The sequence below is a fragment of the Anoplophora glabripennis genome, unplaced genomic scaffold, assembly GCF_000390285.2.
Source record: "Anoplophora glabripennis isolate ALB-LARVAE unplaced genomic scaffold, Agla_2.0 scaffold58, whole genome shotgun sequence".
NCBI lineage: Eukaryota > Metazoa > Arthropoda > Insecta > Coleoptera > Cerambycidae > Anoplophora > Anoplophora glabripennis.
The window spans coordinates 696,544-717,205 of record NW_019416277.1 but is presented as its reverse complement, the minus strand read 5'-3'; the positions used below and the strand labels follow the sequence as shown (position 1 = coordinate 717,205).

General features: G+C 32.9%; 1 protein-coding gene across 4 annotated transcripts in view; it reads left to right on the top strand.

Annotated features, from left to right (window-relative positions):
* The window catches only part of LOC108917612 (GATA-binding factor 6-B), a 71,434-nt gene that overhangs the window by 25,997 nt on the left and 24,775 nt on the right, over positions 1–20,662 (top strand). For all 4 annotated transcript variants that reach the window (XM_018724310.2, XM_018724312.2, XM_018724309.2 and 1 more), the window contains exon 2: positions 4,192–4,801. In XM_018724310.2, the coding sequence (XP_018579826.1) occupies positions 4,196–4,801 (606 nt within the window). In that variant the 5' untranslated portion in view covers positions 4,192–4,195. The remainder of the gene's footprint in view (positions 1–4,191; positions 4,802–20,662) is intronic.

The following is a 20,662-nucleotide window of genomic DNA, read 5'->3' as shown; positions in this document are numbered from 1 at the left end:
TTAACATGCATGTGTAATGTGTATGTATGTACAGCTTCGCGGTTTTAGGTTTGCTTAATACCTTACTACAATGCTTGTTGTACGAAGCATTAATGTATGTCGTATATGTGACATTCTTTGATTTATATTAAAGTACCTTAATTGTTTCTCGAAAAGTCAGTGTTAGCTAATAAATGTGAGTGTACGTATTTGCTTTCGGATTACACTCCCCTTCCTTGAAGAGAGTCATGTATTGCCAAACGTTAAACGTAATGCGTTGTTCTTTAACTTGGCTCTCATAACTGCAATATCAGTTTATTCACATAGTTTATCTTTTGAGAGAATAAATTCCAAAATATTTAAATAATTTTTAACCCAGTAATTAGAATTAATTTTGCAACTTGTTCTTGTTATATAAAATACCAATCCCACAAGATACAGGAAATAATAAAGAATTCTTTATTATTGATTTTGATTTGCACTAAGTATTTAAAAATAAAGATAGATAAGTTTATATCAGTATTTAATGTCAGCATATTTAGATATACAAGTTCGGAAAGTACCGATGGTCCATTTGCCGTTACGTGAGAGCGATAAAGTAAGACATATAAATCCATGCGATAGAGAAGGATGGCTATAATGAAGGCGTCTCATAGTCACCGTCCGTTTCGCCCTTCCATAAATAAGATCCACTTCTTATTTGTGGAAGGGCGAAATGGGCGGTGACTATTAGACGCTTTCATTATAACCATCTTTCTCTATCGCACGGATTTCTATGACTTATTTTATCGCTCTCACGTAACGGCAGATGGACCATCGGTACTTTCCGACCCTGTACATACAATGCAATACCGGAAATTTATTTAATAAAAATTTTGAATTTGTTTTAATTGCTTGCGCTAATACAGCGTGGAAATGCGATATGAAAAATTGTCTTTATATCGAAAACTGTGTTTTTTTTTATTTCCAACTAATGTACTCTACAATTTTCATCTTGAACACGAAAGTCATCATTTTGAAAACAGAGAAGTTTTTTTATTGCTCCACTATTCGAGTAGCGCCCTTGCCTAAATAGTGCAAAATAAATATTTTCAATATTCGCTTCAGAGAGCAATTCAATTCATTTCACCCAAAGAATATGGTTTTGTATAACTCTATAACATTGTGAAGGGGGCATTCTGGTCTAGAGGCATAGGTACATTTTGGACGTTTTCTCGAGCATGATAAAAAAACAAAAAATATATTTACATTAAATTTTTTACAACATATTTATCGATATTTTGAAAATACACACAAAAGTATTGATAAAAATTGAAAATTGAATAAGTTGGGGGTAAAAAACGGGTGTGCTGGTTTGATTGCAATCCTTCTTAATTAGTAAGAATGTCGTTATAGTTGCTACCTAACAGAAAACGAAAAATCAATTTTTCGAAATTGGCGGCTGTTTGAGGAATATTTTTCGACTCTTTTTTTCATAGAAAGTTATACCTACATTGAAGATTGGTACAAAAGAACTAAATTGGTTAAATAGAACATGAGATATGGTGTCAACCGTGTTGAAAAAAGAAGTTTCGAGAAAAATGCGTTTAAAGTTTTGAGCAAAAGTTTCAGGTTTTCAAAAGATTATAGTTACTACGTCCTCCGGTTTTCAAGTGTTTTGGGTTGACTATATCCATACATTAATATAATATATTTATACCAAAAATGGACGGGTAGTAGGGCATTGTCCATGTCTATTTCCGATTATAGTCCAGGAGTTGAACGCGACTTTTTGTTTCGGCAAGCTGAATTTATCACTATAGACGCTAAATATTATGTACAATAACATATTAGTTTCCACAGTCATAAAAATGGGGGGAAGATTGTTTACAGGGTGGTTAATTGTATAATTTTTACGTAAATTCAGGTTTTTCGCTTATAACTTTTTTCCGTTAATTTCCACGAGAAAACAGTACTTTTTTTTCGTCTTCAAAAGACCTACAAGACTAGCCAATGGGGTTTAAACACGTAGAAATATTGTCGTTGCGAAACCGTATCTCCCGAACAAAGAAAATTGGTATATTGCCGCTTGGCTAAAAGATAGCTTATTTGCCCTTCAAAAACATATCCAAATTTGATGAAAATAAAAAGTGGGGTTTTTGAGAGAATCAATTTTGAAAAAAATACTTTTTTCCGTTTTTCTCGTTTATCTCGAAAAGTTTTAAAGCAATTTGAATTCTGGAAAAAAAACAGGTGATGGATAGGATGATTTTGGTCAAAATAACGGCCTTTTGAAAAGAATAATAATATGTATTTTAATTTTCGGAATAACGCTGACACAATGTAAACTTTGACATGGCGCCACAGAGCTCCAAAAATGTTTTTGAGAAAAATAAAAAAACGGGTCTTATTAAATTCAAAGTAGGTAGATTAACATCACAAAGTTTAAAAACAAATCGAGAGATCGATTATTTTGCACTTTGAAGCCATATGGAAACTACCGCACCGTACTTTCTCTATAGATAAATAAGGTTTTTAAAAAATCTACAGTATGTAACAACGACACTGCGTCAACGTTTAGGAGTCAACATTCTGAAATGAAAATTTCAACTAATATAAAAAAATATTGACAAATTAAAAGTTGATCTAGAATTTATAGAATAGAGTAAATAAACTAGAATAAATTTACTAGAGTATACGCCATAGATGTAACGCTTTAAAAGTTTATTTATAATTTTTATATGCAAATACTAATATTTTTTATTTGAAAAAAAAAAAAATACCTTTCTATAAAATAATTCTATTTCAATGAATCGATTGTTTTTTTTAATATAACAGATTCCGGAATTATTTAAAATCGCATAAATTTATTATTTTTCCTATTTTTGTGTGAGGAATTAGTCCATGAAATACTTTCGTGTCCCTACTTTTATAATACTGAATTTTTCAGATTATTCATTTCTTTGCAGACTAAAAGTGTGATTATAATTCCCATAAATTTCAGTTAAAAAATCATTATTAAAGATTCTAATCTTGTACATTAATATTGATCACATTAGAAAATGATAATGTATATAATTTTTTTAGTAGTAGGTACTAAATTTATTAAGATGGATTATCATTTTAAGTTAGTGGCGTAAAGTCCCTACTATATCAAGTAATTGCCACTCGAAATACTATGTAAGATTAAATATTTTATCAAAAACATAATATTATCTATTGTGTTGATAAGGTATTTATACTTTTATAATATTCAGTGAGATCTAGATTCGATCAGTTAAGGAAAAAAAAAAGAAAAATATGGACAGGTGTTATCTGCCAATTCAAATATTAATAAGAATATAAAGTTTTAAATATATAAGACTCTGGAATGTACTTCTCACAACTTACTTAGTGGTTCAAGTAATTTTGCTTAATTAACTTTAATAATTATAAATTGTGTTATTGTTTAAATACTATGCAAGATGAGACAAGTTTTGACGACACCCACTATTTGCACAAACTTTTCACTGAAACATATTGATAAATACGTTTTATAAGTCGTTTATAAGATTTTGAAGCTTTGTTTCGTGATTAACATATTTTTTAATATTAAAGATAACTGTATATCATATTGATAAAGAACATTTTATATCGATTTTTATATCCTGCAGTGAAACTCCTTATCAACTTATAAAATTGCGTGAGATAAAGATGTTAGTAATACGGGTAAACGTATTAAAACCAATTTTAACAGAAATACCGAGTCATTCATCATCATTGTTTGAAATTTGGGTGTAGCTCAACATAGTAATTCTAAAAAATAGGTAAATCCATATGCCACGCGAGCGGGAAACGGATATGTTGTTCAAATATACCTACACCGTACCTTCCGATTCCACGTTAGTACATCCACTGCGTATATGAAGTTTACCAAACAAATATTTGAGTGAAACGTCAAATTATAATATGCCTAACTCGCCTGTCCAACTATTGATGGCGTACGAACATTACAAATATTAAACTTCTCCTCACAACGACGGTTTATCTTTCTCTGAATGTTTACAGAGGGATTAAGGAGAAAAACACCTACATGCTACGTGAAGCACAATAAATACTAAACTCTTATGCCACATTTTATTTCAAACAATTGTTTTTACAGACAGGTCATTGCAGTTTAGTTTTTAGTAATTAGTAGAACCTTTAGTTGCTCTTTACAATAATTTTATACAATTTAATAAAAACGTTTCGCAGCAAAATGGAATCAAACGAAGAACAGCAGTCGTCTCCTCAGGAAGTGAAGCCTAAGGTAGAAGAGGCTGATCAGCAGGAGCAGCAGCAACCGCTCCCTACCACTGTCATAAGAAGACGTGTCATCTGCGATGAAGGAACAATTGTCGAGAATAACGAGGAGCAACCTACAGAAGTTTCCACGGAAGAAGTAGTGAAAACTTCTTCTACACCTCAAGAACAGAGTCCCACGGACCAAAAGCAGGAAACAGAATCTGGACAGTATCCGGAACTACTTCAAACTGAATCCCAGGAGCAGTTCACTGAAACCAAGACTTACGCTGTAGAGGTTATAGCTCAGGAACCGTATCAAAATCAAAGTGACTACCAGCAAGATATAGGATACACGACGGTGCAAATCGAACAACTCCCGAGTACCGTTGAGACTCAGGCTGATTACGCCAATTTGGAAACGGCTCAGTATAACAACGGCTATACGAATGGACCTCAATATTTGACCCAACATCAGTATCAAGATATGTACAGCATCGAAAGAGCTGCAGGAGAAAGTCCTCCCGCTAATACGCTGCTCTACAGGGACAATGATCCGAATTTGGCTTCTTCTAGATACCAGGTAAGGCTTAATATTTTAATGTATCTAATTTTTAAGTCGCTTCGTAGCACACTGTAATCAATGTTCGATTTTCTTTAAGCATAGTTTGCGATAAAAAACCAGTACAACACGTCTAAAACAATTTCAGATCTTTTAACAAATTTTTATATTATTTTTAACAATGTGGTGCCGATCAGTGTTACATACTTACCAATAATACAGGGTGGTGCATAAGTCACATACAGGTTTGAGTAATTCATAACTTGTTTGTTTTCAAATAAATTTAAATTTTCTTTCTGAGGAATGAGACATATAATTCGGACATTAGTTGCGGAAAATGATGTCCCGCAAATGGCCGCCATTTTCGTTCTCACTTCCGTTTGGATATTGCCCTTGAACTCATGAGTTGTTCGTGCAGAATATCATTTTCGGCAATTAGTAACAAATATTTACAAAAGGTGTGCTTCATTTCTTTGAAAAAGATCTCCACATTTATTTGAAAATACGAAAGTTATGAATTATTCAAACCAATGGATGATTTGTGCACCAAAAAAATTATCTGGTTTTAGAAATATATATTTCCCAAAGTTATTTAATATTAAATGACACATGAAATGGAAGAGAAAAAGTTTTTCTTCGCAAATGTTCAATGTGATCTCCCCGAGTCACACGACGTCACACTCTGTAGTGTGTCGTAATCGATGCAGTTCTCTCGGAGTTGTCATTGGCAGCGTATAAATCATATCTTTAATGTATCCCCAAACGAAAACATCGCCAACCGTAAGACCTACGAGTAAATTTGTAAACACTTTAACTTGAAAATTTGCTTATTGTGGATTAAATTTGTTCAATTTGAAACAACATCGCTGTATATTTTGCGGAAGGTACTCGATGATGACTATGAACGTCAAAGATGAATAGTAATCCAATTTTAGAAAGTTATATCAGTTGCCGTAAATTACAACTAAATTAAAGAATTTATTTAAGATACTGTTGATACAATATTAAACTAAGAATTATCTTTTTGACAATTTAGGTCACAGTTAATTTTATAACTTAATTTAACGAATATAAGAATATCCTGAGCTAGCATAAGATGCTTTTCTAGACAATCTATCCAGACAAGTGTGTAGTGCATCTACATGAGAGCACCTCTAAACCCGCTCACTATCGATAGCTAGTATACCGCTCTTCGATAGCCACTATACTCTATTTTTAAACTAAAAGGAGTGAATGCCAAAGACAAATTTACACTGCAAAAGTTACTAAAAACTACCCCAGATAGCATCAGCACAGAAGATAAAACTGGATAAAACTTCTGTGGCATCAAACTATCAAGTATATACTCACTGCAAGTGTTTAACCTTATTTTGAGTACAATAAGCTTTCATTACTTTTAAATGGGGTTATTAAGTAGGGGAGAACCGGGATGAAGTGGACACTTTATTAAAAATAATGAAGTTAAAATCATTTACGCAATGAAATTATTTAAAACTGCATAAGTGGAAAGCTCTATTAATATGCTTCTAAAATTAACTATTAAAAAAATATAGGCAAGCTTATAGTCTGAGTAATATTTAAATTTGGAAAAAGTTGCTTTCGTCCATTTCAAAACATCGATGTATTGAAATGGACAGTGGTGGTTTTGGAAAGGACAGTGGTGGTTTTGAAAATTGCATTCGCATTAAACGATATTAATTACTTCAAATATTTTTATTTAAACAGAAATTATCTTAGGAACAGTTATTACAATAAAAATTTCGAATACCCTTAATACCACAAGTTTCATGTGTCCATGAAGAGCATATGAAACACTGTAACCAGTCTGTCACGCTACACTTGTATGCTTTCTTGCAACAAACGCATACAGCGTTATTGTCGTCTTTGTTTTGAGTGTTGGGTTCTTTGTTTTCCTTTGGTTTGGATTTTAATTTTGGAATTCGGAAATATTGACCTCGAGGAAGTTCATCAGTAGGCTGCTGTAATGGTAAATCGTCATCACTTGAATCGTGTAGCCGTAGATACTTTTGGATTTGACCTTTTTTTAGTGCCGCTTCTTTTTCTTTTAAAAGTTTGTCTTTTTCTGGTGTGTCAGTGATTACTGTCGTTTTTCCCTTACGAGGTCCCCGCTGGATGTTTTTCTTTGGAGGTGCCCTAGGATATGGCCTTAGTTGTTCGGGAGTTATAGTAATTTTCGAAGTAGACGGCTGTACATCACCTTCTGAGGGTTGTGGGGTTGAAGCTGTAACAGTGGACGTTGACGGCTGAGCAATAGGTTTGATCCCTTCTAAAGTGCTTGGATCCAGCCGATCTGACACATATGAAGACAAGAAATCATCCTCAGAAAAGATATTTCTGTTGAATGGATGTATTCCGGTTGCTAAAAATGCCTTTGTTATGTTTGCTGGCGAGAATGCATGAAGAAAAGCCTCGTTAGCAAATGAGGCCACTTCATAAATAGTTACGGTTTTTCCTGGGCTTGACAACATCCAAGAATTCATTGTCGTTTTATATCTGGTTTTAAAGGGCCCATATACGGAAACATCTAAAGGTTGTAGTCGATGACTACAATGTGGGGGAATTGTAAGTATAATTATATGATTTTCCCTTGCTAACATGACAACTTCAACTGTAATAAGCGTTTTATGGTTATCCATCAAAATCAAGCATAGGTCGTCTGCAGTTGGCTTTACAAATTTTACGAAGTGCTTCATTGCATCTAGAAATCCTTCCTCCGTCATCCAACCAGTAGGATTTGCAACTCCTTTTGCACCAGTAGGTCCTTCTTTCAACATAATTTCTTTAAAGTGTATTCTAGGGAAAATAAAAAATGGAGGGATTGTTCCANGTGTTTGGAAGTAGACACCCTTCCAGTAGATTTATACTGTTTTATGGCTCGATATACTGTTGATTTTGCAACACCTAAAAAAGTATAATGTGTAATATAGTTCAACAGAATAATGTTAACATAAATTTACCTAATGTCATCGCTATTTTGGATACAAGTTGGACAGTTTTAAGAGTAGGTTCATCATCTAGGCTTTTCTTGTACAAATTCAATATTGCTTGCTTTTCTGCCAGAAACAAATGCCCCAAACTGAGTTGTTTTCGTTTCCTTGGGGGCGACGGCGATGTAATTCCCGCGCCTGCCTTACTCGTGGTCGGCACAGCATCACCCATATCCAATGGAAAATTGGAAAAAACGGATGATAAACAATATAATAAGTTGTTTAGTTCTGATAAGAACTGATTTATACGTAACTGGGATAATAAATAGAAAGAAAGGCCGGTAAAAATACAATGACAACGAACTGATGATAACTAAGAGGCAAAACGACAACAAATGTCAAAATGTAAAATTTATTAGCAGTGTAAAGTGGGCTCGAAATTAACCAATAAGAAACCACCATTTTGGCGCGCAATATTCAAAACGCTCCTCTTAGTTTAAAAATAGAATATATCAGATATTGTGTTCAATTGCGAGACTACTGTGGACAGTATTTCTCACAAATTGAACATACCTTCAAATTTTTTACACCATTTGCAACTTCGTATTGATGACTATTATCAAAATCAAGCTGAGAAATAACCTAGCATTGGAAAATAATAGAAATGTGTACCTACGCTGAAATAGGGCCTCCATTTCTCCTCGAACTGATGTTGAAAAATTATCTGTACGTTTAATAAATTAATTCCCGAATAACAAAATATTTATTTCTCAATTTTTTTTTTAAACAAGTAAAATAAATTTATATTAATATATTTTTCAAAATCTTTAATGAATCCCCTGCGACTTCTTTTACAATCTTCAGGGAGTCGAGATCTACATTTTGTGAATCCAACGATGAGCGTGTATTTTAAAACTGATAACATTTTCTCCCTTTTATGTGTCATTTTATACAAGTGGAATATTTTCGGAATCATGTCTTTTTAAAACTTAATAATTCTTTTGTAGCAACCTTGTAGCTACATGTACATTGTTTATAATGAATCACGACTAGATTATTAGATATTATGAATTTCATGAATACAAGATTGAAAAATTTTGTATTTACCTAAAATGATTTTCGGCACAAATATTTAGTAAAAATAATACAGCTCAATTTTATTTGGTGTATGAGATGCCAACCGTGTGAGAGCACTCACTACATATAAAAAGTTAGAGGAACGAGTGATGGAATTTAAAGTACAATCGGGAATAAAAACGAAAGCGAATAAAATAGGTAGTACATATTTCCTACTACCTTTAAATGCATTGAAACACAATTATTTATGTTAAGATATATTTATTTATTCATTATTTTGTTATACCTATGTACATACATACAGGGTGTTTCTAAAATATGGTTCCAAACTTCTGCTGCGTTTATAACTCATTAAAATAAGCCAAAAAGTTCCTATTAACATGTGCCCTAAAACGCACCCTTAGTAAGTTATATGCCCTTAAACGGCTCAAACAAAACTGTTTTTTTTTTCAAATAAATTGCAGTTATGAAGGATCCGATCATTTAATAAATAATTTAGGACATAAACTAAGACTATTTAAATTTAGAGTTACACTTACTAATTAAAGAACTAATTACTACTGCAGACAATAGCTAAATGTGAAATAGAAAATAATGGGATTAAAATTAGTAATAATAAGTTAAATTACAAGAACTGCTCGAAGTGACCACCTTGCATTTCGATGCATAATCTAGCTCGACGCTTCAATGATTTGCGAACTCTTTGGAAAATTCTAGGTGTTTGCCTTATTTCCATGCACGCGGTTTCAATTTCCTCCCGTAGTTGCTGAATGGTCTCAATTGGAATTTTATAAACCTTTGCCTTAAGTTGACCCCACAAAAAATAGTCCAGGGGGTTAAGGTCAGGGGAACGTGGAGGCCAGGGAACAGGACCTCCTCGGCCTATCCATTTTTCTCCATACAACTCATTTAAGTGTTGTCTTACATTATGTAGGTAATGAGGTGGCGCCCCGTCCTGCATAAACCATATGCTTTGGCGTTCAATTAAAGGGACATCTTCCAAAAGTCCTGGCAAGTCGTTAACTAAAAAATTGTAATAATCCTCACCATTCAATCGATTAGGCAACACAAACGGTCCGATTAGCCGATCGCCTAAAATGCCTGCCCAAACGTTGACGGAAAACCGAATCTGATGTCTGGACTGAAATATGCTGTGTGGGTTTTCATCAGCCCATTCATGAGCGTTATGAAAATTGACATAACCATCTTTACTGAAGCTTGCCTCATCCGTAAACAAAATAAGAGATGCAAAATTCGGAATCCGCCTCGATTTTCGCAAAAACCATTGGCAGAACTGCCGACGTGGTTCGTAGTCATTCGGATTTAAAGCTTGAACACGCTGGATATGAAAAGGATGAAGTAGTTGTTCGCAAAGAATTCGCCAAACTACGGAAAAACTTATGTTATGCATACGTGCGACACTTCTTACACTAACCCTTGGATTGTCCTGCACAGCTCTCAATACATTTTCTTCCATCACCGGTGTTCTTACAAATCTGTCTCTGCCACGATCATTTACTCTTGGTTGGAACGAACCATTTTCTCTTAAACGTTGATGGATCCTCTGAAATACCTGTCGAGAAGGAAGTCTTCTATTCGGGTATGCTGCCGCATACAGACGCCTCGCTTCTGATGCATTTCCAGCCGCACGGCCGTACATAAAGTGCATATCTGCCATTTCCGTGTTTGAATATGACTCCATTTTATGAGTTGCAATAATGTTGTATACTTAAATTTTCCACTCACCACTTTTACTAATTAAACACTGCAAAGCTCAATTGACAGTTTATCAATAACTTAAATTGTTAAGCGTTGTGGCAACGTCAGTCTTTTATTTGCCATGGTAAACAGATTTTTGTAATTTTTGGCCTAATAACTTAAAGAGCAGAGTAATTTTCAAACTCAATTTACTCGAAAACCATTGGAAATATCGATTTGGACAAAGATAATATTTTTTACGTAAAATTGTTAAGATTTTATAAATCTGTAGGGAAAATTGTAAAAAAATTGAAATAAAAAAATTAAGGGCCGACAACCCCCTTCACCAACCTAAATGGGACGCATATGATTTGCATGTCGAAAAACGGAGTAGCTCATGTTATTTAACGTAAAAAGTTATGTAAGACCCATAATTTATTTGTGACCGTTTTGTCAATAACGGAAAAAAAACAGTTTTGTTTGAGCCCTTTTAAGGGTATATAACTTCCTAAGGGTGCGTTTTAGGGCACATGTTAATAGGAACTTTTTGGCTTATTTTAATGAGTTATAAACGCTGCAGAAGTTTAGAACCCTATTTTAGAAACATCCTGTATACTTATACATATAACTTCTCTGGTTTGGACATGTAAAATTTTGTTTAAAACTTTGATGTGCGTTCCTTTACTGTTCGATAGAATTTACAGCGTTTGCTTTATGAACCCTGAAACGAAATGAGCTTCGCCTCCTATGAGTTGCTACTACGCGTCTGGCTTTTAACGGTCAAATAAAATAAAGCGAACTGCAGTAGCAACGAAGCACAGTGTAATATTTTAACAATCTAGCAGCACTCTATCCCTATTCGATATAATATGTACCTACGTAATTTTTATCATCATGTATCGGCATCTTGTAACTTAGAAGACAACATAATGGCACCAAAGCACTTGCTATAATAAATCATATTAAAGCGCAGTCTAATTTAAACATTTGCACTTTTTTAACCTTTCATGTTTTTTGTGATTTAGAATATAATTTAAGCTAACCCAATTCATTAGTTATGTTATTAACTGCTGTACGTATACAAAACACAAAACAAGTAGAAACAACTATTGGAAGTGACTTGTTGTGTAGTAACATATGATACACGTAATATGTGACAATTATATCTTCCAGATGTGACATTAGATATAAAATATAAAATCAATCTATAAATACTACCCACGTGTTGCTGATTGTAGATGGGTAATTGAAACATTGTGCAAAAAACAAACAAGAAAACGATATACTGGAAGTATAAAAACCTAAAAATTAATATAAAATATAGTGCAATAACTAATTATTATTAATAATGGGACAGAAAAGTATATTTATAATAAGAACTAAATTATTATAATTCGTAGAAATCTTCATTAGATAGTTCTGACTCGCCATAAGAGTGAATCACCATTATAGACGAACGGTCCACCCCTAAAAAGATGCTTAAAAAATCAAGGTCACCGACCACGAGGAGAGGCCAGGATGAAACCTTTTTGTAATCGATGCATTGAGTTATTGCGAACAAAAAACCTAAGTAACATCTTTGTGTCCGAGTGGCAGGTAATTTGTTATTAACAAAAAAGTTGCAAAATAAAAATATTGCAAAAAGCGCTCTGCAAAGATAAATTGGGTAAAAATAAACACTTTTTGTCTCTTGACATTTTTTCGTAGAACGCTTCCTTTTCGAGCTAGGGGCGATTTAAGGTCGAAAAATGCCTAAAAGTTGCCAACTTTAAAAATGCACATCTCAGCTCCTACCAAAGCTTTCGGAACGTTCAAAAGCGCAAAATGATCCTCGAGACTTATACTTTAATGTAGTATTTTTTTTTAAACCCGCCCCTTTTAACCTGTTAAATTTGCCCCTACGTATCGATATATATATACGAGTAGATATAGCGCTGTCGTGCATATAATCGAATAAACGCTATTCATTCATTACTTGTTACAATTATTTTTACTATTTATTATTTCTAACACTCATACATATTTTCAAATTCATCAAATATTGTATATCATATAATTATTTATAAGATTTAATAATATGAATATGATATTTAAATGAAAAATAAATTAATTAAACATTACAAAAAATGCATATATCAAAGGTATTTATTAATACAAAAAAATATATTTACATTTAAATATAAACTTAACTATTTAATAAAAAATCAATTTTCAGTCTCCGAATCAGTATCATCAGTTTGTATTTCTGCATTTTGACATTTTATAGAGCAATTGCAAAGATCGCAACATTTGAAGCCTTGTGATAAGCAAGAACAAATGTCTTCATCGCTGCAGGGTAACTTTCCACTGCAGGAACATATGAATTTTTGTAACATTTCCATGGCCGTATCTCCTTCAAAATAATTGTAGCACAATACATTATTTTTTAATATCCAGCCATATTGTGTTGGGTCGAAGGATGTTATGCTTGCAGATCTTGCTTGAGACCATTCATTGATTTGCCATTTAACACGCATAACATGTTGTAACAATACAGGCTCTGCCGGAGGTATTGATGATGGTATTGGTATCATGATGATTCGATATTTACTATACTATCATGTACATACTAGCTATTGGGAATAATAAATATTGTATTAAATAACGAATAGCACAAGAATATTTTTCGAAAACTTACCTGCAGTTTTATACAACATTGAATATTCACATACGTTGCATGATTGTTTACAGACTAATAAAGGATTGTTGCACTATGACAGCACACATGAATATTGTAGAAAATGTATTATTTATTTTTTATACATTCTTTGTCAAATGTTCACTGTTATTGCCTGATGCCAGACAATAAACTAATGATCCATGCGACACCCGATCACTGCAGTCTAATCCATTGCGCTTGTTTAAACAAGTTATAACAAGTAATTCGCATAAGCGCACGTTCGCGAAAACTCGGTTAGTTAATATTTTGGTTGACTATCTATGCGTATCCTTTTATAACATTTTATATTCTAGTTCTAAATAATTTTTTGATATAAATATAGTTATATATAGTTATTATTATTGAAGCTACATTAATGAAGATACAGTTATAAATATAAATCAATATATTTGTAACGTAATACATATTATTTTCCATTTAAATATGATATTCATATTATTAATCTTATAAATAATTATATGATATACAATATTTGATGAATTTGAAAATATGTATGAGTGTTAGAAATACTAAATAGTAAAAATTGTAACAAGTAATGAATGAATAGCGTTTATTCGATTATATGCACGACAGCGCTATATCTATATATAGCGATACGTAGGGGTGGCGCGTGGGCACTAGCGGCCGAAATTCAGCTGCAAATTTAACGGGTTAAAAAAAAGGGGCTGGTTTAAAAAAAATACTACATTAAAGTATAAGTCTCGAGGATCATTTTGCGCTTTTGAACGTTCCGAAAGCTTTGGTAGGAGCTGAGATATGAATTTTTAAAGTTGGCAACTTTTAGCCATTTTTCGACCTTAAATCGCCCCTAGCTCGAAAAGGAAGCGTTCTACGAAAAAATGTCAAGAGACAAAAAGTGTTTATTTTTGCCCAATTTACCTTGGAAAATTGTTTGCAGAGCGTTTTTTTGCAATATTTTTATTTTGCAATTTTTTTGTTAATAACAAATTACCTGCCACTCGGACACAAAGATGTTACTTAGGTTTTTTGTTCGCAATAACTCAATGCATCGATTACAAAAGGTTTCATCCTGGACTCTCCTCGTGGTCGGTGACCTTGATTTTCTAAGCATCTTTTTAGGGGTGGACCGTTCATCTATTAGATGCTTCTATATATAAATAGTTCTGACAGCAACAAAATCACGTCTTGAGTAATCCTTTCTGATTTTCTTCTTGGGTTGTACCTTGTACTCTAAGCTGGCTACGTTGACTTTTACTAGAAAAAACCGACACTTGAAAAATTTCTTTTCCAGTAACAATGAGAGCCATCCTGAAAATAATAATATAAATATATGACATGCAAAGCGGGCAATTTATTTTACTACATCTAAAAACGATTAATAAAATAAAGGTTGACTTTTGTATACACCCATATATGTAAAAGAGTTATGTTCTATTATATTTTGATTTCGTAAAAAGAAGAAACTTTAGCTTATGTTGTTTATATATTCAGTGTTATAAATTTTCATCGATGATACCTTCCTCTATGAACTTGAAAAACTTTACTGTAGCCACAAACACCAAAAATATTATCTAAATCAACCTCTTAACTCAAAGATATAGGTAAGCATCAATGATAGTCTATTTCAGATAAAAATAAAACGAGTATATACATTTACCTGCTTTGTGGCAATTAGACCCTTTTGGTATTTAGCTTCCAAATAACGAGTGCCGTCTTCTTGGTGTGTGGCAATAGCCATGTAAATACCCTAATAATAATGTTAATACAAAATACTAGGATTTTTTAATTAAATATTCCAAGATTGTTAAAATACTGTGCGACGTTGCAATAAACTTTCAGTACTGTTTCGTCTACCCAGAAAATAAAAAAAATAAGAGTAACATTTTTCCTGTAACTATTTCTAAAAGCTGATCCACGGTAGATGATCAGACCACGGCCGCCAGGTTGCAAAAGCCGTTAGAAGTGTGTTATACGAGGTCAGTGCAAAAAATAACCGAACTTTCCTTTTTTAAACTTTATTAATTTTATAGGTACTACTTGTCTCCTTCAAAGTACTCCCCTTCCCTTCTCGCACACCTTTCCCCTCGGTGTTTCCATTTCGCGGAGCAGTCCTGGAAAGTTTCATTTAAAATAGTTTTTACGGTATGTGGCGAATCTGCTTTGATATCATCAATAATTTGAAAACAGCGTCCTGTCAGCACATATTTTAACTTCGGAAATACAACAAAATCGCAAGGAGTCAGATCTGATAGGTAAGGTTGGTGAGGGAGGACAGTTCTAATCTGATCTTTAGCACAAAAGTGACGAATTAATAAAGCTTAGTGTGCGGGCGCAGTGTAATGGTGCAAGAACCATGAGTTGCCTCGACACAATTCTGGTCTCTTTTTGCGGATATTTTCACGTAACCGTTTTAAAATGCCACTGATAGTACCTACATACGATTCGCTGTTTCACCTTGAAGCAAGAATTAAAAATGCACAATTACGTTAAAGTCGAAAAAACAGTGAGCATCACTTTGAAATTGGAGAGATTATTTGCCAATCCATTGGATGATTACAGTTTTGTCTCAATGTCGTAGCCTTAAACCCAGCTTTCGTCTTCCCTTATTACCCTTTGAATGAATGTTTCATCGTCATTTCGTTGCCGTTGCCGACAAACGTCTGTTATTCGGTTATCAAACGGGAACAAATTTTGCTTCAACTCGCTGCAAGTTCAATTATTCAGTCAAAACTTCATGGCATAAGCCAATTGAGATGCTACCCTCTTCTGCAATTTCTCCAACAGTCAATCGGCGATTTGTACGCACCAGATTTCTGATTTTCTGAACGTGGGAGTTATCAGTTAATGTCGAAGGCCTTTCTGGTTTAGGATCATCTTCAATTGACTGATGCTTACTTTTAAATCATGAAAACCATTCGTAATACGTAACGACTCAGAGCATCACTTCATGAGCCTGTTTTAAAAGTTGAAACGTTTCCATGAAAGATTTCCCCAGTTTCACGAAAAAATTTACGTTGCATCGTTGTTCCAGAAAAATCCACATTTCGAATATCGTCACTAATACTTGAACACGTTATAAAATAAATTATATATCGATAATTCAAGAACATGTGGTTGCAGAGGTTATGCGCAACGCAATGCTGTCAACCGCGTATCACTAAATCTCCATTAGCGCGTAATTCAAACAGTTCAGTTATTTTCTGAACAGATCTCGTATATTGGGAGTGAGCTCTAGTGCGGGCTGCTTATACAGGGTCATTCATTCATAATGTTATTAATTTTAAGGGAAGATAGGGAAAAATGAATAGAATACCCCTTTTCGGGCCACTCTTAACCGCTGAGTGAATCTTTACCTATCATATTCGGTCACTAATCTAGCTTGACTTTTTTACCTAGACACATGAATGAATAAGATTTTTTTTACATTTTAAATATCAATAAGTGTTATTTATTTGTCAATTAAAACAAATGTATAAGGATAATAACTGTTTTCGAATGTTAGGTTATTGTAATTTAGTTCAACGTTTTCACTATGTTTTATAACTGAATATGAGTTTTTAGTATTATGTTCGACTAATTATTCAGTTTGTAGTACGTATACCTTATTGGTGTGGTTAAAAATACATTAATTCGTCCATAACACTTTGTTAAGTTGGGACCACTGTACTTTGATTTTGAAACCAACTGTAAGACGATTGGGAAATCAGTTGTTTCCTGTCGTGAGCTGGCGTTTCCCAGTCAGCACGTGATTCAAAGTAGAGCGCCGAGTTAACGGGAGTTAAGGGGTAAAAATTTTTTTTCGATATTCTGTCTTTATCTCACCTTCCGAATACATGGTTAAAATTAACAGCATTATGAGTGAATCACTGTATATGAAATACATACCAGAAGCCGCGGCCTGGTCGCCCAATGCTAGCTATTAATTTCAGAATTTTTTTTTCATAGTAACTGCTTACATGTAAATTTGAACAAAAAGTGGCATTTGAATTAGGAGGGATCTGAGAAATTTCAACATTAAAGACAATTAATTATTTGACGGCACAAATAATTTTCCTTGCAAATTTAGAAAAACTATTTCCCGTCAAAACTTTTATGTGTTTTGAGTTTTTACTTAATATATAAAGAACCGTTGAAGTATGTTTCTAATATCGTTCAGGTGGTCAAAATTTTGAACTATATTGCATCAGGTTTGAAAGCCTTCAAGCCTCATCACGTAGACGTTGACGATCAGCATTTAAATTGTGATTTAAGTAAAAACTTTTAACAACTGTCATTAATTTTTCGTATTTTATTTTTAAAGATTTATTTGTTAACGATTATAAAAATTTTCCACTTTTTTTAAACATCGAGAAAAATTGTTTGTTCAGTTTTAAGAGCATATTACCAACTTGTATAATAATGATATAAATGTATTACCTAGATTTCTATTGCTTATTTTTTGATATACTGATATTTTTATTAAATTACAGAATTAAGTAAAACGTTTAAGTATTTGGATAAGTGGCAACCCACTTGTGTAAATATTGTAGTTATCTATATTAATTTGTAAAGGTTTAGGTACACGCGAAAAGTATTTTATGTTTATGTCGTAAGTTCAGGGACGTATTCCTTCGATCATTTTGGGCCAAATGTGTTAGCGAAACAGGGGCTAAAGCCTGTTTTCCGAGAATAACATTTTTTAATAACTCTGAAGATATTTTACATAGATTGATGAAACTTGGGCTTACTTAAATAAAGGTAAAAATTCAATGCGTTGGTATACAAATATGTGAACCAGTGGCGGAGATATCACGAGGCATTGCCAATGAAATCCCCAGAATATTTATGCCACTACGTATTTTTTAAGTTTGTGACGAGCATCTGATTAATAAATATATTTCAATAAAATAAGACGTCTTTTAATTTATTTGAAATATTGAGTTGTTATATATATCTTTTTAAGTTTAAAATAAGCTTGTTACACAATTGGATACACTTAAAATATCTCTGATTATTATATTTTCGATTTACAAAAAAATGGTTATGTATCCATGCTGTTCTTCAGACAAATTAATATTTTACGGCAAAGATTTTATTTTACTTTTTACATTTTATTTGGAAGAGAAAATTCCTGTAAATATTTTTTGTATACACAAGTTATTTTCGATTTATTGAACTATGTGCTAAGTTGACTCTAAATAATTTGGTCTTTCCAATTAGAATGCGCAACAATTGACGAACAGTTTCCACAGCAACTTGTATAAATAGAAAACCGATATCTAAGGAACCGTATGACAGCTCGTAGAAATCGATTAGGTACTTGTAAGATACATAATTTATAATAATTCTCCTTCAAACTGCTGTCGTTGACTAACTTATCCTCCATATGCGTAATAGCGGCAACGCCGTGGTCTCGACGTAACGTATTATTTGAAATTCGCAGGTGTCGAAACAAACAGAATGATCGAATGGGAGCGAGCGAACACCGAGCCGAAAAAGGCTTGTTACTTTAGTCACTAGCGAATCTACAGAAACTTTCGTTAGACTTTAGACGTACATCCGTACCCGATAAACCTCCTTCCAAAAGAACTCAGTGGCGTAGAAATTTTAGTGTTTCAGTGACAGTGCCAACCGGTAGCTTTAGTTTCATCAATGTGCGTAAAACATCTGCAGGCATATTTGAAAATATGTGATATATATTTTTTTAATTTTAACATTCTGTACTTTGGAAAACAGTGTATATATTAGACTTTTAAAGTGTAATATTAAAGCCATCCAAGGAACACGCCTCTGAAGTTATGGCAGGAATTAAAAACAAATTTTATAATCACAGTTTATTTAGGAAATTGATAAACAGGTTTACATGTGAAACATTTTGAGGACACATTATCTTATCAAATACTAAGTGACTTTCAAAGAAAAACTAGGATGAATTTTATCATAATAGTGTTGCAAAATATCAATTATTTCTCATTGTTAATGAGAAATATTTATTAGCTTTTCTTGAAGTCACACGTTTATGTCTACAAAGTCCATTTAAATTATTACAAACAGACAAATAAACAAAAAAACACAATTTCTCTAAAAAGGGTGGCAATATAAAAGATAAAGAAATCGCAATATTTTAGTGTATAAGATTTGGAAGCACAGCATATTTGAGACAAATCGCAAGGAATTGTGGTAATTTTGGTCTTTTTTAAAGCTCGATTGAAGTTTTCAGTATTATACTTCAATAATAATTAACATACAAACATTCATATGTTTACATACGTTCTACTTAGATATGTAAACTTGTTTAGATACCCAGTATGTGGAAAATAATTATGTATATATTTAAAAAACAAGTTTCATTCTTTACAAAATACCTTGATCATTTGAAATTTATCACAAAGTCCCAGTAAACAAAAATTAGTTGCAGCAATATAAAGTGCGTATCAAATTGGATCACGATCTTATTTCTTAAAATTTCAAATCGCAGTAGGAAATATGTTTGGAAAAGTGTCAACGGGATGTATGTCCCGTATGTTGCAAATTTTGTTGGCTGGCATAAAAAATCTAACCTTTTAAATGCATCTTCTTGCAGTTTTAAAAATTAACAAAGTAGTTTTTTTATGACGTCACTTTTTTGGAGAAAAAACTACGAAATTTTACAAAGACTAATCATATCAAGGCCATATAAATAATGTGAATATAATATGAATACAATCAGGAGTCCGAAAGGGTGCTTTTTGGTCATCCGCTGTCCTATTATTTTGCTTAAAAAAATTGCTATACTGGCAAAAGCTGTTAAATTTAGAAAGTTCTTTCATCTTAAATTTTTTATGTAAAATGTTTAGTTTTTTTAGTAAATTTATGAAAGCAAAACTGTGTTTGATCACCGCTATTAGGTGTTAAATATAACGTATTCAAAAATTAGAGGCATGTCAATTTTACTACAATTGACATTCATCAGATTGTTAGTTAAATTTCTTGCTGAGTGCGCAAATTTTCAATTTTGTTGATGCACAGGATTCACAAAATTATTGAATCTCGTAGTATTTATCCCATTACATAACTTGTGGTAGAATTGTTTGAAGATTACCAAAATTAAAAGGTCAACGAAATTTGAGATCGAAATCTAGTGCACAGAGGAAAGCTAACGAATTGCGCCTTTCTAGAATGCCACTGGCGTATTTTTTTAATGGTCTTTTACTCTTACCGTATCGAGTACAACAGTACAACATTTAATGGCTGAAGAACTTCTCCGACAACTAGATTTCTGTCGAATGGTCAACCACCATTAATACAATTTAGAATTTATTCCTTCTATTACCGATTCTAGGGGAGTGGTATTCTAGATGACCATTTGCTGATTCTTCTTTCTGCCTCCAAAATTTAAAATATTTTAGAAAACCACCTTCTTGAGTTAATGGAAAATATCCCTTTAAATTTAAGACGCTGTTTGGGACACGTAGAATACCTGCGAGTTCTAACGTTCATGCCAGACAATATTTTCATATG